The following is a 25,615-nucleotide window of genomic DNA, read 5'->3' on the forward strand; positions in this document are numbered from 1 at the left end:
ACCTAAGCTGCTGTAGCAAAATGCTAGGTTGTTCGATAAAAGCTTTATCAACTTCCATTCCTCTTAATTATCACTAAAAACTTAAGCATATCTACTTCTTGAAGGATATTTTATAGGTAATCTTGGGGTAAATGAATGTGGTTCCTCCAGATACAGTCTCCACCTACCACGCATACCTCTGACCACAAAGCAAGTATGGACGGGACAACACATCTAAGCCCTTAATGCCAGGTTACAACACTGAGACGCCTCCTAAGAGCATGGGCCAGCAAGAACAATCACCACCCAACCTATTCTTTTTTCTGAAGCACTCCATCCATTTCCCTGTTTAATAAGTGTCAGGGAGCAGCATGTAGTACAGAGGTTTACTAACTCAGCAGATGGGAAGATCACTTGGCTCCCCAGTGTTCTTTCACACTTAGGTGGAAGAGTCTGTAGTGGAATCCACTTTTAAAATGAACATCAACATGTCCCCCAGTTTCTAGGTCTGGGGCAAGGACCCAGCATCAATTCTTGTTCTAAGGTTGAGTCTCTGAAGAGAGAGAGTTCCTGCCAGTATGAGCAGGGAAGAGAGTTCAGCCAAGTGTGTCACTCCAGGGATGCTTTGACTTTGGTTTGTTGCTGCTGCTATTGGGGGTGTTGGGAGGTCCATCCTTTCCATGCTGTAGCAGAGGGTTGTGGGTAAAGGTCTGTCGTAAGGGACCTGGGGGAAGAAGAGAAAACCAATCTCGATGAACAAAGGAAAGGAAGAAACAAATGACAGAATTTAGCCTGCAAAGGGTTATTTACCCCTGGCTGCTAGCTCCAAGTGATTCTGCATGCGTCGTTCACGCTCCTGTAGCTGATGTGCCATTTCGGCATTCTTCCAGCCTGTGTAAAAAGGAGTAAGGCAGTTGGTCCTGTACCCACTTCTAGGCCACTCTCCCCGGGTCCTATTCACGGAGGACAGGCCCTTACCTCTTTTGAAGCTCTTTATGAAGCCTTCCCGGGGAGGTAGTTTGTCTGCGTCATGCACAACGCGCTGGGGGATTTTAAGTACAGTGCGTACAGCTGGAATACGGAGGCAGGCCACCTGGCCCAGGGAAAACATGTTGGAGGAGAGCCAGTACATGAACACTGCCTGGAGAAGGAAGAGAAGGTACTCAGAAGCTGCGTCCCTGCTCAGCTCGCCGGGGGACTTGGAGCCAGCCCCTAAGCCATTACCTACCGAGGGGAAATGGACAGTTATGGGCAAGACTGCCAGGGGCATCAATCTGATAACATTTCTCATCCACTGAAGGTCAGAACTTTGCATGCCAGTTTCAGCACCTAGCTGCAAAAAAAAAAAAAAAAAAAAAAAAAAAGAGGCAGGGGAAGAATAGTAAATGCATGGCAATTTTAGTTGAATGTGGCTCAGATTTCTTACCCATCAACTCTATTTCTCCAGGGAGCGAAGAATGACCATTCTATACAACTACTTTCCCCTCACTCCCCATTCTGCAGGCCTGGCACTCGGCGAACCTGGGCTTACCTCAAGGACACCCCACATTGTAGCAGTGACCACCAGAGGTAATATGTAAGTGGGGTCAGATAGTGTGAGATCCTGGAACCACCAGAGGCCACCTGTCTGCAGGCTGGGCACGGGAAGGTTAGCCATTTCTCTCAAGGCAATGAAGAAGGAGATGAAGATCGGGGCCTATGACACAGGATAAACAGTGTCAGGACCCTTTAGTAGAAGGGACATTTTAATTGCTCCATTACTGAAACCCATGTAGCATAGTATCACCACCACATGCTTTTTTGGGGGTCTAGGGCATGGGAAACACAGAGGAGTAATCTGATTGGTTCTGATAAAGTTAAAGAAGGGAAATGTTTTTTGCTCACCTGAGTCAGAGGTAGAATGAGAGGTCTAAAGAGTTTAATATCATGCTTTTTCTGGTAGAACGTCATCTCCGAGGAGGCCCTGTAAACTGTGAAGGGAGCAGAAGCTAACGGTTGGGCTAACAGCTAGGTCGGAGGAGGTGACCATCCTCATCACCTGGCCCATGAGATTTCTAACTGACCCTGGCCAGTCACTGGAAGCATTAGGCCTAAGAAGCAGGTAAATCTTAGAACTTGCTCAACTGTAGCAACTCCTGATTTAGGCTGCTCCCCCAACCTGAACTGAATGTCAGGGAAAGCGCAAATGTGGTCCTCACCCATGCTCATTCTGCAACGGACTCACATTCAGTGTGGTTTCCTGTCAACTTGGCCTCTCTGATTCGAGCGGAAAACTTCTGAATCTCTGGCAAGTGGTTGTGGATGTTAGCGGCCTCTCGCTGGCCCTTCACGATGAGAGGAAACACCAGGCAGCGGGCAAGGACTGTACCTGGAAAACACAAACTAAGACTGGAGTGAAATTCAAGCCATTCTGCAGCTAGAAGGCTGAAGGTTTTTAGGTCCTCACTGAAAGGGGCTCTTAGCCCAGACTTTTCCACCCTGTGACTCATGCCCAAAGGGCCCCAAAACAAAGGGTACGGGTATGACTTAGTTCCTTCGAGGCTCAGTCTTCTGCTTTGACGTCAAAAGTCTGGCATTAACTTCTCTAGGCAAATGACCGGGAATCTTGTTTCCTTGAACAAAAAGGTGACAGAAGCCACTTTTGTAGATCAATGGTTTCCAAACTTTTCTATGATCAATGGACTCCTTTTTTCCCCAACTCTAAGTGTAACCCCAATATACGTAACAAATAAAATCAAGCTGCCCTGGGTGAGGAGGTAGTCTGACTATAGGATTGTTCAAGCTCTGGCCTTTGCTTTGCTCAGAAGCACTTTTACAGAACTCTGGGGCTCCCAGGAATGAAGTTTGAAAGCCACTGTCCTAGAACTGCCTGCAGTAGGAGGTAATCTGGTGGCCTACTGCTTTAGCTCCCTCCTATTTTTCTTACACTTCACATTTCTTGATCATTTCAACAAATATTTATTTAGTTGATGGTATCTGTGGGTAAGCAAGTGGGCCTGGGCTGAGAAGAGACCAGGTGGAGATACAGGTTTAGGCTTTATCAACATTATGATGAATGGTGTGAAGTGGACAGAGAAGGGAGCTAAGGATGGAACCTGGAATCCCAGCACTAAAGGGGCAGGTAGAGTACTGAGCAATGGAGATGGGAGGGTGTGGTCAGAAAAACAGGAAGAAAATCTACAAAGACTGTCGCAAAAGCCAAGGGACAGGGCTTCCCTGGTGGCACAGTGGTTAAGAATCCACCTGCCAATGCAGGGGACGTGGGTTCGAGCCCTGGTCCAGGAAGATCCCACATGCCGCGGAGCAACTAAGCCTGTGCGCCACAACTACTGACCCTGCACTCCAGAGCCCATGAGCCACAACTACTGAGCCTGCATGCCACAACTACGGAAGGCCGCGTGCCTAGAGCCCGTGCTCCGCAACAAGAGAAGCCACTGCAATGAGAAGACCGTGCACCTCAACGAAGAGTAGCCCCTGCTCGCCGCAACTAGAGAAAAGCCCGCACGCAGCAACGAAGACCCAATGCAGCCAAAAATAAATAAATAAAGTTCTAACCCTAAGCCCCCATTTCCTCTACTGTTGTACAAGATATATCCCCCTTACATGCAGCAATGGCCCCCCACCAAGGTAGGCCTAGGTTAACATGCATAAATTCCAGTAAGTTCTGGATCAGTCCCACTGGGGTGTATGACCCCAGCCCAAGCTCAGTGAAGCTCTGTTCTGCAGCAGCCAGGATGGTATCTGTAGTGTCTCCAGAAGCCACCTCAGGTACTGCTGTAGGTGGGGGAGTTGCAGGAATGACCGGAGGGGCCTGAACCTGTGGGGAAAAAGGAGGGAAAAAAAAAAAAAGCCAGGCGTTATATTCGGGGAGGGGGGGACACACACACAGAAATCGAGGTCCCTCTTATGATAACCGATACTGGGGTACTCTCTTGACTCCCTGTTTCTCGTTCTCCCAGGGTAGCCTACACTGTCATAGAATTCAAAGCTTAAAAAGAACATTTTATGCCAGGAAGTCAATTAAAAAATACATTATTTTCCTGGATTTTGTAATGCTTGTGGTATTTGTCAGCTTTTAAAAACCATTACTTTGTAAAGATTTCTTACTCTAAGTAAATATTCCCACTCATATTTTTTAAAAAAGGATATTTTATTTCCCCCTCTAGGCAGAAAGATAAGTTACTCAAAATAAGACTTCATGACTCTCCTTCATGTTGGGAAGTTATCTGTGCATTTTCCAAACTTCAGTCATTCGAGTATCACTGGCACGATTCTGCATACACTGAAACTACTATAATTTTTCTTTAAACAACTCAGTTTTTAAGATCAAAAATATCTACTTGGTCTCATCCTGAGAAATATTAATGTCCATGAAATCAGGGATATACAAGTTATAATCAAAGATATACAATTATAAATTGTGTCAACTGAAAAAAAAATGCACGACCTAAAAGTTGACAACTGTGTGTTATTTGGGGCATTACTGAGGACTTAAGTGCAGGACATAGCCTCTCAGCTCTGAGGGACTGTTCCGAAGAGGTAAGGGAGGAGCCAGGATGTATAGGAGTTTTTTGCAAACAAACAAAAAAACAACCCCAAAAGCCAGGTAGTCAAACACCAAAAAATTACTGCTAATTAAATAAAAACCAGATGTCTCAGGTTAATGAATTTAGTGCTTTTCTATGTATGGAAAGACACCAGAGTTTGGGTTTATCGAAATCATTCCTTTGATTTGTACCTTAACTATCTAGGGCCAGTATTCTGTTTCTCCATCCTGAATTCCCTCAGGGTGCAGTGTTGGGGGTGGCTACAGTGGCTGATGGCCCCAACATACTTTGTTTAGCGATATGGCGGGTGACATTCTTTGTCCTCGGCACCTCCTTCTAGGTCATAAACTGGACCAACAATTGGGAGGCATTTCATGACCAATTTTGTCCCATGGCACTAGGAAGGCTGATTCTAGATCAGGCAAAGATTCTGCTGATAGGCTACTCAATTTGCTAATTTTTGGATCAGGCCCTGTTGATAATCTAAAATTCTCTGGATCGCCTGTCTTATGTGGATGAAGAATGTTGCCTGCCGTATCAGTAAATAAAGGATGCTGCAAGCCATCAAGCCATCAGCCACCCTCAACTATATACCCTGAGGGGATTCAGGATGGAGAAAAACAATACTGGTGCTATACAGTTAAGGTGCATATCAAAGGAATGATTTCAACAAGCCTAGACTCTTAAATCATTCCACACATAGAAAAGTGCGAAACTCATTAACTTGAGATGTCTGGCTTTTAACACTAATCTTTTGATGTTCTGACTACCTGGTTTTTTTTTTTGCAAAATTCCTATATATCCTGGCTCCCCTCCCTTACCTCTTCGGAGTAGTCCCTCGGAGCTATCTCAGAGGATGTCTTCTGGCTTAAGTCCTCAGCAAGACCACTGAATAAAACATAATTCTCAACTTTTAGATTGTGCATTTTTTTTCAGTCAACAATTTTGGCGACCACGAAGGGACCCAGAGCAGAACTCTCCTTTGCCCGAACTCTAAGAGGATCCAGTGCCTGGTACCAGCAGAGGCCTCTTGGGCCTGTCTGCCTCCTTGGAGAGTCCAGACGAATTTGGGTGATTCTTGGATCTCCTGATTATTGGTTGATGATCCTGAGTTTTATTTGGCAGTGTCTCACTGCCCAGTTGAAAGCTACTAGGGAAACCAGGTAGAAAGACTGGGAGTTGCTCAGTTGAGACAATAAGGAGTCTGGACTGGGTGATTAGGTGAGAGGCTGGCCTAACATCTTTGCCTCCAGTTAAACACTCTCGCCAAGTCTATGTATGTACAAAACTTATACTTACAAGTACTCACTTAATTGGGAATTAAAGGAAATCTTGCCCTGAAAATAGCCCATATGGGGCTTTTTTTTTTTGCTGCATCTCACAGCATGCGGAACTTCCCCGACCAGGGATCAAACCCACACCCCCTGCAGTAGAAGCGAGGAAGGACCACCAGGGAAGCCCTGGGGCTCTTTTACTGCATACGCAGTTAAGTTAGAGAAACAGCTTCATAAACCATCTTTTCAGAATTCTGACCTTAAAGAAATAAAAGCCCTTCTGGGGGAACTTGCAAGTCTCTCCCAGTGTCTGAGATGTAAATGTTCTACTTGATCTTCTTAAGTGTGCGAGTGCGAGTGAGTATGTGTGTTGTGTTTTGTGAGAACTTGGTCTCTGCCATCCAGAAGGTACATATATTTTGCAGCCAACTGAACAGACTGAGATTCTGAGCAGTCTTTTTCCTGACTGTGCGAACTCTCAGGGGCTTTTTGCCATTTTAACTTTTGCTGCGTCAGCCTGTACAACAAAGGCCTTTACTTTCTTAGGCTATTTTTGGGAGTAAACCTTCTGTATCTTGGTTAGGTGGCATCCTTTGCACTCTCTTGTGGGGATGCTTCTTTTGTCCCATTGGTCTGAATCACAATTAAGATATATCTCATTAATGGCCAGATGACAGGTCTTTTAAATTGGAAAAACTCTAAATTGGTAAATCTTTAGAGAGTCTCATTATAAACAGCTGTTTTATCGGGACCCATGGAAAAACCAAATTAGAAGGTGGAAAAATATATATAATGGTTAACCTAAGAACTCCTTTAGTTTAAACCAAACAAAAAACTGGTTTGGGAAGCCTTATTCCTGGTCTCTGCTTCCCCTCAATGGGTGTTATAGATGCTAAAAAAAATAAAAATAATGTTAATTAGGTTCATTAACAGGGAAATAAGAAAAAACTGAAGGGAAGGTCTAGAGACTTTTTCCCAACAAGGTGGAAATTTTAAAGGGACTTGTCCCAAAAGATAAAAAGTCTCTAGATGGTTTTTAAGAAATGGAATAAATAAAATGGACATTAATGGGACTAAAACAAAAGGTTTTGGTACAATATTACCTAAAGTTGGATGGGCTTTAGCCCCCTTTAGGGATTCCCATTGATCTTCAACATTAAGGGGCCCCAAACAAGTCTGTTCTTTTTATCCCAATTAAAAAAAAAATGTATATTTAAAAGGCTGGAAGAAAATTTCATTGAGATATCTGACCAACAATTACTTGGGGCAACATATAGGCCAATTAATCAAATTAAAAGATTGACAGGGATTTCCTTGGTGGTCCAGTGGCTAAGACTCCGCGCTCCCAATGCAGGGGACCCGGGTTTGATCCCTAGTCAGGGAACTAGATCCCACATGCTGCAACGAATATCTCGCACGTGGCAACATAAATAAATATTGAAAAAAAAAAAAAAAAAAGAAGATTTACAAAGGGTCTGAGTCCTTTGGCTCAGCCCCTCACTGGGAACCCCACTGTCTTCTATTTTTTAAAATATTTATTTATTTGGCTGCATCAGGTCTTGGTTGCAACACGCAGGATCTGCGTTACGGTGCGCGGGCTTCTCCCTAGCTGTGGTGCGTTGGCTCAGTAGCTGTGGCTCGCGGGCTCTCTAGTTGTGGCACACTGGCTTAGTTGCCCCATGGCATGTAGGATCTTAGTTCCCTGACCAAGGATTGAACCCGCGTCCCCTGCACTGGAAGGCGGATTCTCAACCACTGGACCATGAGGGAAGTCCCCCAGTGCCTTTTATACAAAAATACTATTTTATATGGTCAGCATAAAAAGAAAGGTTTCTGCACTCCTTATAAGACCAAGGCTTGTTGATGGGGTCCTAATAGAAACTAAACTTAAAGGTATAAAAATTGAAAGAATGGAGACAAAAGTTTATAAACATTGGTATTAAATGAGCTTTACATAAGATGGTTACATGTCTTTTACCTAATTATATTATGGGAAAGACATGTTTTACTGGGGAATGCTTCCTTGCCTGATATAACACAGGGTGTATAAATCTGCCCCTCAGGAAATATAATTAAACACACTAAAGGAAACCAACAGGGTTACCTGGGCCTGCACAATATAAAATAAAAACTGGGAGCAATATTCAAGGGCTAATAAAAAAAATAATAGAGATTTTGCTCTGGATTTAACTTGTGAACTCAGAAAGAGGACTTTTGTTGAATGTCTTATGTAAGCTTTTAAAGGCATGGTTAAGTTAAACCCTAAAATTCTAGAACACAGAACTCATGAATTTCAGTTTAGTTGGAAATCTTCTCAGTGATATAAAAAAGCAAATAAAAGAAAATACAGGGCTTCCCTGGTGGCACAGTGGTTGAGAATCTGCCTGCCAATGCAGGGAACATGGGTTCGAGCCCTGGTCTGGGAAGATCCCACATGCCGCGGAGCAACTAGGCCCGTGAGCCACAACTACTGAGCCTGCGCATCTGGAGCTTGTGCTCCGCAATAAGAGAGGCCACGACAGTGAGAGGCCCGCGCACCGCGATGAAGAGTGGCCCCCGCTCACCGCAGCTGGAGAAAGCCCTCGCACAGAAACGAAGACCCAACACAGCCAAAAATAAATAAATTAAAAAAAAAAAAAAAAAAAGAAAATACAGTTGGGCAAATCAAGCTTTTAATATCATTTAAGCGGCAAACCAGTTCTTTGGAGAATTAAAAGCAACTGTCTTTGTCTTGCAAATCTCTACAAATCAAAAATATAAACACAGCTCACAATGACTTAAGGCTGAGCCTAATTAGCTCAATCAGGTAAAATCTGAAACCAAGGAAAAAAGAGAAGGCCTTATAAAACTCAAACTGCTAGAAAGGCTCCCTCACTCAAAATCTAGTTCATACCCTTTAAAGGATCTGTATTTGTTTTTGAAATCTTTTGTCACTTTGGTTAAGTGAATAAGTATTGTTTCACAGTGACCTATGATCCTATGTGACCATGTGTTTTGAAACCTTTTTGATATTTTTGACAAGCTTACAAGTAACAAATTCTAACTGTTATTTTAACCTCCAGCTAACTCTGGGATGCTTCAAAGAAACCCTGAGGCATCTCAGAGACAAATTTAAACAGCGGCTTACGTGGTATGTTTAAATTACTTGAGAAATATTGTCAACTGATTGGAGACAAACCTTAGGTTATATTGTATGGGTAAATGTCATTAATATAGCTATTCCAAAATTTATATGGAATTCTTAAAATTCCTGGCATAATGTTATCAGTCATAATTCTAGTTATTATCTTAAAATGCTGTACATCACAGAAATATCCAAGTTTCTTGTCAATTACACTGTAATCAGATTTTTTTCTTTTTAACATCTTTATTGAAGTATAATTGCTTTACAATGGTGTGTTAGTTTCTGCTTTATAACAAAGTGAATCAGCTATACATATACATATATCCCCATATCTCCTCCCTCTTGCATCTCCCTCCCACCTTCTCTATCCCATCCCTCTAGGTGGTCACAAAGCACTGAGCTGATCTCCCTGTGCTAGGCGGCTGCTTCCCACTAGCCATCTACTGTAACCAGATCTTTAACCACGCCATTTTAAGTCTTTTGTGGTTTATAGACAACCACTGTTTTACTCTGGTGCTTTTATAAAATGAAGATCTTCAAGAAGATTCATAAAAAGAACTTTCTGGGACTTCCCCGGGGGTCCAGTGGTTAAGACTCTGTGCTTCCACTGCAGGGGGCGCAGGTTCGATCTCTGGTCAGGGAACTAAGATCCCATATGATACGTGGCGTGGCCAAAAATAAATAAATAAATAAAAAGAACTTTTTGACAAATGTAAGTTTCTGATAACTTTTAGATCATACCACTAACTTGGGTAAGAAATTACAAAACTCTAATGAAAAACTTGCTGACTTCATCCAGATCAACAGCAATTAATTACATGGGACTGAACGAACTGATAAATATGATTTATAATTTTCTGAAATATACTGGCTTTTAATCTTTGTTTTCCAGGAAACCTTTCTTCTTAGGCTATGATCTAAAGCAAGTTGATAAAGTATACGTTTGTAAACAAAGAGGAAACATTTACCTTTCTACCTGATCCATCCAGAATTTGGCTTCTCCAGCTGGCTCTCCTGTGGACTTGATGGTTTGTTTTTTTTTTTAAATAAATTTATTTTTGGCTGCATTGGGTCTTCGTTGCTGTGCATGGGCTTTCTCTAGGTGCGGCGAGCGGGGGCTACTCTTTGTTGTGGTGCGTGGGCTTCTCATTGAGGAGGTTCTAGGTGCGTGGGCTTCAGTAGTTGTGGCATGTGGGCTCAGCAGTTGTAGCTCGCAGGCTCTAGTGTGCAGGCTCAGTAGTTGCGGTGCATGGGCTTTGTTGCTCCGCGGCATGTGGGATCTTCCCGGACCAGGGCTCGCACCCATGTCCCCTGCATTGACAGGCGGATTCTTAACCACTGGGCCACCAGGGAAGTCCTGACTTGATGGTTTATTGTGTGACCAGATTACAACTATTTATACTAATCATTATTTTAATTTGTTCTCTTTGTTTCCAAATTGTTTATGCCTTGTGTTTCTCTCTGCTGTACTATGATCTGATTAACGTTACTAGCTATAGTATGTATCCTGTCTATTTTATTTTTATTTTTGGCCGCATCGTGTGGCATGCAGGATCTTAGTTCCCCGACCAAGGATCAAACCCGTGTCCCCTGCACTGGAAGCACGGAGTCTTAACCACTGGACTACCAGGGAAGTCCTCCTGTCTATTTTTTTTTTTTTTTAAGCTGCGTTTTTTATAGCTACTTTATTTATTTATTTATTTATTTTTGGCTGTGTTGGGTCTTCGGTTCGTGCGAGGGCTTTCTCCAGTGGCGGCAAGCGGGGGCCACTCTTCATCGCGGTGTGGGGACCGCTCTTCATCGCGGTGCGCAGGCCTTTCACTATCGCGGCCCCTCCCGTTGCGGGGCACAGGCTCCAGACGCGCAGGCTCAGTAGTTGCGGCTCACGGGCCCAGCCACTCCGCGGCATGTGGGATCTTCCCAGACCAGGGCTCGAACCCGTGTCCCCTGCATTAGCAGGTAGACTCTCAACCACTGCGCCACCAGGGAAGCCCCCTCCTGTCTATTTTATAAGATTGTCTCTTGTATTACACAATGTGTAACCATGGTTAAAAGTCTTGAGACAGTTGACCATATATGTAACTCTACATAGAATAATTGTAATAGTGCAACTCTAGATATGGGAAGAAGCAACAAGGGAAAACATTTCCTGGATCCTAATAGATGAGTAAGACAGGTGATCCAGAGAATTTTAGATTATGAACAGGGCCTAGTCCAAAAATCAACACATTGGCCTATAAACAGAATCTTTCCCTCATCTAGGAATGTGTCTTCCTAGCAATGTGGGACAAAATTGGTCATGGAATGCCTCCCAAAAACATTGATCTAATTTATGACCAAGAGGAGGCACTGAGGACAAAGAATGTTGCCCGTCTTATCAGTAAACAAAGGATGTTGGGGCCATCAGCCACTGCAGCCACCTGCAAGGGTGCACCCTGAGGGGATTCAGGATGGAGAAAAACAGAATACTGGCCCTAGATAGTTAAGGTGCATATCAAAGGAAGGATTTCAATAAGCACTCCTCCCCGCCAAAAAAAGCCCAGACTCTTGCATCTTTTGTTACATAGAAAAGTACTAAACACATTAACTTGAGACATCTGGTTTTTCTTTCATTAAGAGTAATCTTTTGATGTTCCGACTATTTGTTCTGTTTTGTTTTTTTTTGGCAAAACTCCTATATATCCTGGCTCCTCCCTTACCTCTCTGGAACAGTCCCTCAGAGCTGAGAGGCTGTATCCTAGTTAAGTCCTCAGTAATGCCCCAAATAAAACACAATTCTCAACTCTTAAGTTGTGTAGTTTTCTTCAGTTGACAACTCGTACCTCATTTACTTTTTTTTTTTTTTGCTGCACCCTGTGGCTTGTGGATTTTATAACTTATGAAAATATCACCAAGTTAATTTTTTTTCTTGCTGACAGCTCTGCAACAGAAATAACATGAACTTACTGACCTTCAGTAAACCTAGGTACAATAAAAAAATGTCTGTATTGATTAAACCAGCAAGCTTAAACTAGCTTTAACACCAGATATTAATTTAATATTGAATATTTCCTAGATCACATGAACCTGAAATTCATTCCGGCCAGTTTCCTTTATATTTAGAAAGATTTAATTCGTAAGCGCTTACTTTTAAGTCAATTAAATAGAGGTCTTTTATAAATTTAGAGAGTATATCCAGAGGTAGTGACTACACTACGTGTCTACACACACGTAAACAGACAAAACTAGAGATCTCATAGTTTCACTTAAAAAATTTAGCTATGAATCAGGTATTACAATATAAACTTACTAGTTTATAAATAACAGTTGGAATAAATTAAATTCATTCGCTCAGACGACTAAGGCTTTGCTATTTGTGGAAAAGACTTTTAAGATTTGTATCTCCTTGATAAACCCTAAGGAGGGTACGAACTAGATTTTGGGTGAGGGAGCCTTTCCACTGGTTTGAATTTAAAAGGCCTTTCCTCTTTGGTTTCAGGTTTTACCAGATTGAGCTAATTAGGCTCAGGTCTTTGTGGGCTGAATTTACATTTCTGATTTGTAGAGATTTTCAAGACAAAGACAGTTGCTTTTAATTCCCCAAAGAACTGGTTAGTTGCCTAAATGATACTAAAAGATTGATTTGCCCAACTGTATTTTCTTTGTTTTTTTAATATCACTGAGATTTCCGACTAAACTGAAAACCAAGAGTTCTTAGGGTTCAATTTATCATGTCTTCAAAAGTTTGGGGCTTCCCTGGTGGCGCAGTGGTTGAGAATCTGCCTACCAATGCACGGGACACGGGTTCGAGCCCTGGTCTGGGAAGATCCCACATGCCGCGGAGCAACTAAGCCCGTGAGCCACAATTATTGAGCCTGCGCATCTGAAGCCTGTGCTCCGCAACAAAAGAGGCCGCGATAGTGAGAGGCCCGCGCACCGCGATGAAGAGTGGCCCCCGCTTGCCACAACTAGAGAAAGCCCTCGCACAGAAACGAAGACCCAACAGAGCCAAAAATAAATAAATAATTTTTTTAAAAAAAGAAAAAAAAAAGAAATGCAAGACATTAAAACAAAACAAAACGAAAAGTTTGGACAAGGCATTCAACAAAGGCCCTCTTTCTGAGTGTACCAGTTAGACCCAGAGCAAATCTCTATTACTATTTTCATTAACCCCGGAATATTAGCTCTCAGTTTTTACTTTGTATTGTTCAGGCTCTGGTAACCCTACTGGTTTCCTTTAGTACGCTTAATTAATATTGTCTGAGGAGCAGATTTATATGCCCTGTCTTATAATAAATACCAGGCAGGGGAAGCATTCCCCAGTGAGACATAATATCTATCCTACAGTATAATTAGGCAAAAGAGATGTAACCATCTTACATAAAGTCCATTTAAATATACCAATTTTGATAAATTTTTATCTCAAGTCTATCAACTTCTATACCTTTAACTTTAGTTTCCATTAGGATCCCATGAACAAGCTTTGGTCTTAAAAGGAGTCCAGAAACTTCCTTTTTATCCCAATCATTTAATCTATTTTTGTATAAAAGGCTCTGGGGTCCCTAGTAAGAGGTTGAGCCAAGGGACTCAGGCTCTTTTGTCAATCTTTTAACTTGACCAATTGGCCTGTGGCCTCAAGCAATCGCTGGTCAGGTATCGCAGTGTAAGTTTCTTATAGCCTTTAGAAGGGGTGAAAAAGTATATATACACACACACACACACACACACACGCACATTACACTGGGGTAAATAGAGTGGACTTGTTTGGGGCCCTTTAATGTTGGGGACCAATAACATTGGTCCATCCAACCTCAGGTAGTGTTGTACCAAAACCTTTTGTTTTAACCCTATTAACATCCGTTTTATTTATCTCATTTCTTAATAGCCATCTAAAGATTTCTTTATCCATTTGGGATGAGTTCCTTTAAAATTTCCACCTCGTTGGGAAGAAGACTCTAGACTTTCCCTTCATTTTTTTTTTAACCTCCCTGTTAATCAGCCTCATTAACATTATCTTCAATGTTTTTATTAGCATTTGTAAGACCCTCTGAGGGGAAGCAGAGACCACAAATAAGGTTTCCCAAACCCTTTTTTTTTTTTTTAAACTAAAGGGAGTTCTTAGGTTAACTATTTTGTGTGTGTGTATCCACTTTCTAATTTGTTTTTTTATAGGTACCAATAAAACAGCTGTTTATGACAGCTCTCTAAAAATTTACCAATTTAGAAGTTTTTCCAATTTACAGGATCCAATGGCTATTGATAGGTGGTATTTTAATTACAACTCAAACCAATAAGATGCAAGAAGCATCCCCACAAGAGAGTGCAAAGGATGTAGCCTTCACAAGATCTAGAAAGTTTACTCCTAAAAAACAGTCTAAGAAATTAAAGGTCTTTGTTATAGGCTGACGCAACGAAGATTAAGATGACTTAAGTCCCTGAGAGTTGGCGCACTCAGACAAAAGACTGCTCAGAATCTCAGTCTATTCAACTGGCTGCCAAACGTACACCATATATGTACTTTCCAGATGGCAGAGACCAACTTCACACACACGCGCGCGCGCGCACACACACACACACACGCACGCACGCACGCACGCACGCACGCACGCGCAAGAAGATCAGGTAGAACGTTTACATTTCAAAGACAGAGAAAAACGCAAGTTCCCTAGAAGGGCTTTTGTTTCTTTGTAAGAAACAAAGAAAAGATGTTTTATCAAGCTGGCTTTCTCTAACTTAACTGCATATGAAATAAAAAGAGCCCCTATTGGCCATTTTCAGGGCAAGGTTTCCTTTAATTACCAATTAAGTACATACTTGTAAATGTAAGTACAAAAACCTGGCAGGGTGTTAATTGGAGGCTGGCTTTCTGAAAAAACTTTAGGCCAGCTTCTCAGCTAATCACCCAGTCCAGACCACTCTGAGTGTCTCAACTGAGTAACTCCCAGTATCTTTCAATTGCGCAGCCAGGTGCCTATTAGACACTGCCAAATAAAACTCAGGATCATCAAGCAATAAGTGGGAGATCCAAGAACCAGGAGAGACTCACCAAAATTTGTCTGGACTCTCTGAGGAGGCAGATGGGTACAAGAGGCCTCTGCCGGTACCAAGGCTCCAGTTCCTCAGATTTCAGGTGAAGGGGAAAACTCTGCTCTGGGTCCCTTCGTTGGTAGCCCAGGCTATGACTGAAAAAAAATGCACGACCTAAACGTTGAGAACTGTGTGTTATCTGGGGCATTACTGAGGACGTAAGCCCAGGATACAACCTCTCAGCTCTGAGGGATGTTCCAAAGAGGTAAGGGAGGAGCCAGGATGTACAGGAGTTTTTGCAAACAAAACAAAACAAAACAAAAAACCAGGTAGTCAAACACCAAAAAATTACTGCTAATTAAATAAAAACCAGATGTCTCAAGTTAACGAATTTAGTGCTTTTCTAAGTATGGAAAGACGCAAGACTTTGGGCTTATTGAAATCATTCCTTTGATATGTACCTTAACTATCTAGGGCCAGTTTTGTTTCTCCATCCTGAATTCCGTCAGGGTGCACGGTTGGGGGTGGCTGCAGTGGCTGAAGGCCGCAACATCCTTTGTTTACTGATATAGCAGGTGACATTCTTTGTCCACACTTGATATGCAAGTTATAATTTTTCTAATACACACACAGAATCACATCTCATATCACCATCAGTGGCTTGCCACCATTCTGGCAAACAACACCTAGTACATAACGTAAATCTTTCCTCCTGTGCTCTCAATAATTTCCCCACTGATTTGAAAATCTCTCCCAAGCAGAGATGCTATCTTTTGGCGAGTTGGGTGGAGTGTGAACAAGAACTCTGCTCCACATTCCCCTCCCCCAAGTCAAAGCAAAATAAAAACAAATCAGAAAGAAGCACCACTCCTAACATTGCAGGGGCGAAACGTCTCTTACCTGGGCTTCTGCAAAAGAGATGGCAGTGGTACTGAGGCCCCGGGGGCCTGGGGCCGCGAGGAGGACACAGTGCGGGTGCCCGCAGCAGCGGCCGGCTGGGAACCGGAGCCTCGCTGTCAGCGCTTTCCGGGGCCATTGGCAGGGCCCTGCGACGCTGTGGAACTGAGTGGGTAAAAAGAGGATGGAATCCTTTTACCGGGTGAACTCGCTCATTATCCTCACGGCCCGCCCCCCGCCAGACAGGCAGCCAACTACCACAGGTGAGCACATTCTACTCCCTGCGCTCAGACTGCGAGCCTGAAGACTTGCAAGCTGTGAGTCCCGCATCTCAGCTACCGCAGACCCACCCCGGGGCCCAGAGGTAGAGGCTGAGGTTTCCTTAGAAGGGATGACACTTGTTCCCAGGAACAGACCACGATACTAGGCTGCTGAACCCGCGGAGTCGGGAACGGAACCCTCCCGCGTCCTCATGTGACCCGAGGTCACGAGACGCAGGTCCCGGTGAGCAGATCAGCGTCTGCTCATGCCCACAGCACGAGTCATTCCTGGCTCGGGTCACAGGGATAGGGTGGCATCCTGGCGCTCGGCTCCGGGGCATCCTTACCTGACGCTGGGGCCGTAGCAGGCGGAGAAACTCCCGGCGTCCGCACATCAACCCCAACGCCATCTTGCCAGGAAGAGGACTTATGTTCGCGTCTGCGCACTCAGAACCGCAGCCTCGCGGGAGGAGGCCCTTTTGGAAATGGGCATGAAGCCAGAGCTGTCGCCACGCTCAGGCGGTAAAGGAGACTGGAGCTTGACGGCCATATTTGAAGTGGGTAAGAAGCTGCAAAGGGCCACATTAACAAGATCACGCAGAGAGTGTTTTCGGGAGATTGAAGTTCAGAGCCAAATCACCACCGGCTTTCGTTAGTGGCTGCATAAACCTGGGAAGTTTTCTTTGTCCTTAAAATCCGCGATTCTCCTGCGATTTGTTAACTAAAAGGTACCCTCTAGACGATCTTGGCTGTCCTTGGTGTGGGGTTGTCCTGGCCAGTGATGTTCGATTCTTGTTGCTAGATGATACTGTAATCGCAGAACCAGTGAAATTTGAGAGTGGTCTGGAGTTTGACAGAAATTGAGGGAAGGCAGCTTCTAGGAAATATTTTCCTTCCAGATAAAAAGACAAAGCTTCAAGAGGAGGCTCCATCTTTCCCCTTCCCTTTCCTTAGGGATTGGTTGAGGAGCATCTTGTGACATTGAGGGGACAAATCTTTAAAGATGAAAGGTGGATCGTTAGGGAGTTTGAGATTGACATGTACGCACTGCTATATTTAAAATGGATAACCAACAAAGACCTACTTGTACAGCACAGGGAATTCTCAGTATTATGTAACAGCCTAAATAGGAAAAGAATTTGAAAAAGAATAGATACATGTATAATGTATATGTATAATTGAATCACTTTGCTGTACACCTGAAAGTAACAATATTGTTAATCAACTATACTCCAATATAAAATAAAAAGTTAAAAAAAAAAAGCTAACGTGCTGAAGATGGTTGTATGGAAAGAGAGAAAACCCCTGAATACTTGATGTCACTGAGCTGCTGCAGCAGGCTTGGAAACACCTATCTTCAGATTTTGTTGTGTAAGATAATTGAAGGTCTTTTTTGTCTAGACTCGTAGGTCTCTGTTGCTTGGGTTCTTGAAACTGATAGCATTTCTAGAGATACATGAGGTGAAGTTCCCCTCCTCCAAAGAAAAAAAGTAAGAAAGATGGGAGTTGAGTATATTTGAACCCCTACGAAGACTCTCAAACTACAGAATACTTTTGAAATAGCAAAATATAGTTTGGGAAAGATACAATAGCCTGAAATGATTTCAGTCACTGCTAGTTTGGGCTGGTTATACATGTACCTGACAGGAATGATAAAAACAGAAGGCAAAGAAATATAATACAGATTTAGTAGTAATTAGGGGTATGACCTATTAATCACATATGTTGGACACCATTGTAAACAAGCTTTTTAAAGATTACTTTGAAAAATCAATACAGTTAGAAGTAATGACAAATATACAGCTACAGAACACTTGGCAAAAAAACCAAAAACCAAAAACCAAACAACCTATCATATGGTAGACTGTTACTTTGGTGGCCCCAAATGAATCATTCCTCTCAGTTTTGCACCCCTGATAGTTACCTCCTCTTGAATCTGGGCTGGCCTATGACTTGCTTTAATCCGTAGAATTCATTTTAGACCTATGCCTTAAGAAGACAATAGCTTCTACTTTTGCATTCAGGGAGATGCCACTGTGTTGGAAGTTTGACTTCTCAGACTTCCATGCTGTGAAAAGCCCAACCTAACCACACGGAGGAGCACTGAGGCCTTGGCTAACAGCTCCTGTTGAGCTCCCAGCCAACAGTCACCACCAACTCTCCAGCCATGTGAAGAAGGCCATCGTGGAAGTGGTTTCTTCAGCCTCTACTGTAGTTACTTTGGGTGACTCTATGTGGAGCAGAGATAGGCTGTTTTCTCTGCTCAGCTCTGCCCAAGTTGCAAAATACAAGCAAGTAAAATGATTGTGGTTTTAAGCCACTGAATTTTGGAGTACTTTGTTGTCTGGCAGTAGATAACTGAAATAAATTTTAATGTTATGTGAATAGGTTTTTGTGCCTGGGAAAAGCGCATCTCCTTACCACTAAAGCTAACCGAGGCCTGCTTATATTAGTTTGCACTTATTTCTGATATTTCTGTATGTTTTTATTGCCTTTTCATGGGAATTGGTCCTATTTTCCCTTTTAGATTGTACATTTCTAGAGGCAGGGAACAAGCCTTCTATCTTTTGCACTTTTTCCCCCTCATTAAGCTTTTTTTTTTTTTTTAATTTTATTATTTATTTTTATTTTTGGCTGTGTTGGGTCTTCATTGCTGTGCGCGGGGGCTACTCTTCATTGTGGTGGGCGGACTTCTCATTGCGGTGGCTTCTCTTGTTGCAGAGCACGGGCTCTAGGCACGTGGGCTTCAGTAGTTGTGGCACATGGCTCAGTAGTTGTGGCACGCGGGCTCTAGAGCGCAGGCTCAGTAGTTGTGGTGCACGGGCTTAGTTGCTCCGTGGCATGTGGGATCTTCCCGGGCCAGGGCTTGAACCCGTGTACCCTGCGTTGGCAGGTGGATTCTTAACCACTGTGCCACTAGGGAAGCCCCATAAACTTTGTTTTAATGGAACTCAAAATTCTGTGACAGAGTTTTGGTCAAGTTGTTTCCATTAAAAAGTACTGATTTTCATACACACAGCTATATTTAAAATAGATAACCAACAAGGACCTACTGTATAGTACAGGAAACACTGCTCAGTGTTCTGTAATAACCTAAGTGGGAAAAGAATTTGAAAAAGAATAGATACCTGTATATGTATAACTGAATCACTTTGCTGTACACCTGAGACTAACAAAACATTGTTAATCAACTATACTCCAATATAAAATAAAAATTTAGCATGCCGCAACTAAGAAGCCCACATGCCGCAACTAAACATCCCACATGCTTCAACTAAACATGCCGCAACGAAGATCCCGCATCCCAGCACAGCCTAAATAAATAAATAAATATTAAAATAAAATAAAAAAATTTAAAAATTGTTCAAAAGGGGAAAAAAAAGTACTGATTTTAAAACCTAATAACTTAAAACTGCCCTACACAAAACAAATGGTCCACCATACATTCTCCTTTCCTTCTGAAGGTTTTATGATGCATGTTATCATTAAGCAGTCTTTTTTTTTTATTGGAGTATAATTGCTTTACAATGTTGTGTTAATTTCTGCCGTACCATTAACAAGTCTTTTACTATTAAACTTAAATGAAAAAAAAAAATCTTAAATGGCCAATTGAGACAAACAGTTCTGAGACTGTTCTTCCACCACTGATTAAGACTGGGGTGGCAGGTATTGGGGATAATATTCATTTAGCCTCTGAGCTTTCTGGGAAGACTTGGTGACCTCGCCAGCTCTAGCTGCCTTCTTCTCCACTGCTTTGATGACACCCACAGTAACCGTCTGTCTCATGTCATGAACAGCAAAATCGCCCAGAGGAGGATAGTCAGAGAGGTTCTCAACACACATGGGCTTACCAGGAACCATATAAATGATGGCAGCATCACCTGATTTCAAGAATTTGGGGCCAACTTCCAGCTTTTTCCCAGAATGACCATCAATCTTCTCCTTTAGCTCAGCAAACTTGCAAACAATGTGAATGGTGTGACAATCCAGCACAGGTGCGTATCCAGCACTAATTTGGCCTGGTTGGTTCAAGATAATCACCTGAGCTGTGAAGCCAGCTGCCTCCATTGGTGGGTCATTTTTGCTGTCCCCAGCCGCATTGCCATGATGAACATCTTTGACAGACATGTTCTTGACATTGAAACTCACATTGTCTCCAGGAAGGGATTCACTCAAAGCTTCATGATGCACTTCAACAGACTTTACTTCAGTTGTAACATTGACTGGAGCAAAGGTGACCACCATGGCAGGTTTGAGAACACCAGTCTTCATTCGACCCACAGGGACAGTACCAATACCACCAATTTTATATAGATGTCTTGGAGGGGCAGACGCAGGGCTTGTCAGTTGGACGAGTTGGTAGCAGGATGCAATCCAGAGCTTCAAGCAGCATGGTTCCTCTGTCGTTGCCATCTTTACAGGTGAGTTTCCATCCCTTGAACCAAGGCATGTTAGCCTTTGGCTCCAGCGTGTTGTCATCATTCCAACTAGAAATTGGCACAAATGCTACTGTGTCGGGGTTGTAGCCAGTTTTCTTAACGTAGGCGCTGGCTTTCTTAACGATTTCCTTGTATCTCCTCTGGCTGTAGGGTGGTTCCATAGAATCCATTTTGTTAACACCAACAATTAGTTATTTCACACCCAGAAGGTAGACCAGAAGGGCGTGCTCACAGATCTGCCCATGCTTGGAGATGCCTGCTTCAAATTCACCAATACCAGCAGCATCGATCAGGACAGCACAGTCAGACTGAGATGTGTCTGCAGTCATGTTTTTGATGAAGTCTTTGTGTGCTGGGGCATCAGTGATGGTCACATAGTGCTGTTGGTCTTGAATTTCCACAGGGAGATATCAATGGTGATACTACGCTCACGTTCAGCTTTCAGTTTATCCCAGACCCGGACATACCTGAAGGAGCCCTTTTCCATCTCAGCAGCCTCTCTCTCAAGATTTTTGATGGTTCCTTTGTCGATTCCACCGCATTTGTAGATGAGATGGCCAGTAGTGGTAGACTTGCCTGAATCTACGTGTCCAATGGCAACAATGTTTTTAAAAATTTATTATTTTTGTCTGTGTTGGGTCTTCATTGCTGCACTCAGGCTTTCTCTAGTTGCGGCGAGTGGGGGCTACTCCTCATTGCGGTGCAAGGGCTTCTCATTGTGGTGGCTTCTCTCGTTGCAGAGCACAGGCTCTAGGCGCGCGGGCTTCAGTAGTTGTGGGATGTGGGCTCGGTAGCTGTGGCACATGGGCTTCGTTGCTCTGTGGCATGTGGGATCTTCCCAGACCAGGGCTTGAACCTGTGTCCCCTGCATTGGCAGGTGGATTCTTAACCACTGCGCCACCAGGGAAGTTCCCGTTTAAAGTGTTTTAAAGAGAGTATATAGTGAAGTGTTAGGTAACAAAATACATATTAACTGTGAGTGCAAAATTAATAGGGGCCACAACAGTCACAGAAAATTCATGAAAGAGGAGAGTGGATGAGATTTTGGCTGGTGCTTCCAGGCAGAGGGAGTAAAACAACAGGCCTGTGGAGGATAGTATGAAGACTGGTCTGCAATGGAGTTAACCCTGTAATTCCTTTACAAAGACTTTATCCTAAGAAATTAACCAGAGTTATATTCATAGATGTTCATTACAGTGCTATATAAGTTGGTAAAAACTGGAAACAATCTCTATTTTGTTTAAGAGTTTCTCCTAAGAAAATAATAAAAAATACCAATATTCAAAGATGATCATTACAGTGTTATTTAAAATGACAAAAATTGGAAACAATCTACATTTTAACCAATAGGGAAATACAAATGGCTCAGGCTACATTCATTCAATAGAATATGTGTTCATTTCAAAGCATATTTTTAATGATAACAAGTTGGCAAAATGTTTATGATTTAGTAATATATGTATATAATTATGTAAAAGAAGCAGAATGCAAAACTATAAGTACATTATGCTGTTAATTTTGTGAAAAAAAAAATGCATGTCTTAGGAAAAAAGCCTGAAAGAAAATACACCAAACATTTTATATGAGGATAATCTCAAGGTGATGTAATTATGGGTGATTTTTATTTCCATCTTTACATTTTTCTATAGTTTTAACACTTCTAGCAATGATTATATATTTTGTTTATATTCCTAGATACTATCTGTATTAGCTTACTGGGGCTGCCGTAACAATATACTAGGCACTTAAACAACAGAAATTAATTTTCTCATAATTTGAGAGGCTAGAAGTCCAAGATCAAGGTATCAGCAGATTTGGTTTCTTCTGAGGCCTTTCTCCTTGGCTTGCAGATGGCAACCTTCCCTCTGTCTTTACATGGTTGTCCTTTTGTCTGCACATGTTTCTGGTGTCTCCCTTTGGGTCCAAATTTCCTCTACTTATAAAGACAATGGTCACTTTGGATTAAGGCCCATCCTAAAGACCTCATTTTTACTTAATTGCCTCTTTGAAGACCTTGTCTCCAAATACAGTTACATTCTGAAATATTGGGGGTTAGAATTTCAACATATAAATTTTGGGGAGACACGATTCACCTATAGCACTATTTAAAAATGTGATTGGTATATTATTGAAAATATGAGAGACAAAAAATGGGGCAAGTGTGAGTAGAATAGAAAGATATATGGTGGCTAATGGTGGGAGAACAGGTGAAATAACAATGATACCTAAATTATTTTTTTCTTTTTTTAAATTGAAATATAGTTGATTTACAGTGTTGTGTTAGTTTCAGGTAGACAGCAAAGTAATTCAGTTATATATATGTATGTGTATATATATATATTCTTTTTCAGATTCATTCTAAGTTATTACAAGATATTGAATATAGTTCCCTGTGCTATACAGTAGGTCCTTGTTGGTTATCTATTTTGTATATAGTTGTGCATATGTGTTAATCTCAAACTCCTAATTTATCCCTCTCCCTCCTTTCCCCTTTGGTAATCATAAGTTTGTTTTCTACGTTTGTGAGTCTGTTTCTGTTTTGAATTAAGACCTAACTTAATTTTTTATATTCAGTTCTCTCTGTTCAAATAACTGCTGTAGTTTCTGTCTCTTGACTAGACTCTGATTTTTACAGTAGTGGAACTGGATTTGGGGAAGGTGTTGGGTTTAGTTTTGGATATCTGAATTTGCAATGACAGTGGGATATTCATGTAGAAATATCTTGTACCTAGATGGAAAAATGATGCTGGAGTTTGTGGGAGAGATGGGAAACTGAAAACATTTGTCATTGTCAGCACTGATGTGATGATGGAAACTGTAAGACTACTTGAATTCTCTGAGTGAGCGGTGTGGGGAGCCAAGAGCAGATGGTTGACCATGGTCTCACATATACTCACAAAGAAAAAGTAGCAAAATTTTTTAAAAAAATCACAAACTTGAACATATAATGATGATTTTATGATAAAGCATTGATAAATGAAGCTCATACCAAGATTTTTTTTTTTTTTTTTTGGTACAGTTAACTTCTTACCCAACCTGTGTTTCCAAGTCTATCCCGATATTGGGGCTAGTGTGACAAATCAAAGCCTAGGAACCCTGGAGCTCTTACTTTTTTTCCCCAAGACCTTTGGGGAAAGCCCGCAGGTCACATTGAAGGCAGTGACTTACCTTTCCTCTTTTATCTTTTGGTTTTGCCAGTCTGCTAACAATACTATAGTGGTACTGCAGAACATAATAAAAATTATGAGAAATTTTTTTTTGTAATAGGTCTTTATTGGAGTATAATTGCTTCACAATACCGTGTTAGTTTCTGTTGCACAACAAATCGAATCAGCCATATGCATACACATGTCCCTATATCCCCTCCCTTTTCAGCCTCCCTACCATCCTCCCTATCCTATGCTGCTGCTTCCCACCAGCCAACTATTTTACATTTGGTAGTGTATATATGTCCATGCTACTCTCACTTCGCTGCAGCTTTGACCTCCCACCCCATGTCATCAAGTCCATTCTCTATGTCTACCTCTTTATTCCTGCCCTGCAACTGGGTTCATCAGTACAATTTTTTTTTAGATTCCATATATATGTATTAGCATACGGTATTTGTTTTTCTCTTTCTGACTTACTTCACTCTGTATGACAGACTCTAGGTCCATCCACCTCACTACAAATAACTCAATTTTGTTTCTTTTTATGGCTGAGTAATATTCCATTGTATATATGTGCCATATCTTCATTATCCATTCATCTGTCGATGGACATTTAGGTTGGTTCCATGTCCTGGCTATTGTAAATAGAGCTGCAATGAACACTGTGGTGCATGTCTCTTTTTGAATTATGGTTTTCTCAGGGTATATGCCCAGTAGTGGGATTGCTGGGTCATATGGTAGTTCTATTTTTAGTTTTTTAAGGAACCTCCATACTGTTTTCCATAGTGGTTGTATCAATTTACATTCCCACCAACAGTGTAGGAGGGTTCCCTTTTCACCACACCCTTTCCAGCATTTATTGTTTTTAGTTTTTTTGATAATGGCCATTCTGACCAGCATGAGGTGATACCTCATTGTAGTTTTGATTTGCATTTCTCTAATAGTGATGTTGAGCATCTTTTCATGTACCTCTTGTCCATCTATATGTCTTCCTTGGTGAAATGTCTATTTAGGTCTTCCGCCCATTTTTTAACTGGATTGTTTGTTTTTTTGATATTGAGCTCCATGAGCTGTTTGTATATTTTGGAGATTAATCCTTTGTCTGTTGTTTCATTTGCAAATATTTTCTCCCATTCTGAGGGTTGTCCTTTTTTTTTTTTTTTTTTAAATAAAGTCCTTCAATCAGTTATTTATTTATTTATTTATTTTTGGCTGTGTTGGGTCTTCGTTTCTGTGCGAGGGCTTTCTCTAGTTGCGGCAAGCGGGGGCCACTCTTCATCATGGTGCGCGGGCCTTACACTATCGTGGCCTCTCTTGTTGTGGAGAACAGGCTCCAGACGCGCAGGCTCGGTAATTGTGGCTCACAGGCCCAGTTGCTCTGTGGCATGTGGGATCTTCCCAGACCAGGGCTCGAACCCGTGTCCCCTGCATTAGCAGGCAGATTCTCAACCACTGTGCCACCAGGGAAGCCCTGAGGGTTGTCTTTTTGTCTTGTTTTTGGTGTCCTTTGCTGTGCAAAAGCATTTAATTAAGTCCCATTTGTTTATTTTTGTTTTTATTTCTGTTACTCTAGGAGGTGGGTCAAAAAAGATCTTGCTGTGGTTTATGTCAAAGAGGGTTTTTCCTATGTTTTCCTCTAAAAGTTTTATAGTGTCTGGTCTTACATTTAAGTCTTTAATCCATTTGGAGTTTATTTTTTTAATTATTATTATTTTTTAATTAATTAATTAATTAATTAATTTTTGGCTGCATTGGGTCTTCGTTGCCGTGTGCGGGCTTTCTCTAGTTGTGGTGAGCAGGGGCTACACTTCGTTGTGGTGCGTGGGCTTCTTATTGCTGTGGCTTCTCTTGTTGTGGAGCATGGGCTCTAGGCACGCGGGCTTCAGTAGTTGCAGCACGTAGGCTCAGTAGTTGTGGTTCATGGGCTCTAGAGCACAGGC

The 25,615-nt window shown here is 42.1% G+C and overlaps 2 protein-coding genes and 1 pseudogene across 3 annotated transcripts in view; 1 reads left to right on the plus strand and 2 right to left on the minus strand.

The window, feature by feature from the left end:
* Window positions 1-293: 293 nt before the first annotated feature.
* On the minus strand, window positions 294-16,548 carry OXA1L (OXA1L mitochondrial inner membrane insertase). Its single transcript, XM_082386189.1, has 10 exons — window positions 16,435-16,548; window positions 15,831-15,992; window positions 3,583-3,796; window positions 2,204-2,347; window positions 1,864-1,949; window positions 1,511-1,675; window positions 1,208-1,312; window positions 958-1,120; window positions 790-870; window positions 294-703 (listed from the first exon to the last, which is right to left on the minus strand). Exons 1-10 carry the CDS (start codon window positions 16,495-16,497, stop codon window positions 576-578), a joined length of 1,311 nt encoding a protein of 436 aa, XP_082242315.1. The 5' UTR covers window positions 16,498-16,548; the 3' UTR covers window positions 294-575.
* A 3,187-nt stretch (window positions 16,549-19,735) lies between these two features.
* Window positions 19,736-21,130, minus strand: LOC309626017 (elongation factor 1-alpha 1 pseudogene; annotated as a pseudogene). Its single transcript has one exon. The product of its transcript is annotated as an elongation factor 1-alpha 1 pseudogene (transcript).
* Window positions 20,368-25,615, plus strand: part of OR6J1 (olfactory receptor family 6 subfamily J member 1) — a 90,981-nt gene continuing 85,733 nt past the window's right edge. Inside the window, 1 exon segment of the mRNA XM_082386200.1 lies at window positions 20,368-20,508. The gene's annotated coding sequence lies outside the window, so the exon portion shown is untranslated.

This window comes from Balaenoptera borealis (genome assembly GCF_965194805.1).
Source record: "Balaenoptera borealis genome assembly, chromosome: 3".
Classification (NCBI taxonomy): Eukaryota; Metazoa; Chordata; class Mammalia; order Artiodactyla; family Balaenopteridae; genus Balaenoptera; species Balaenoptera borealis.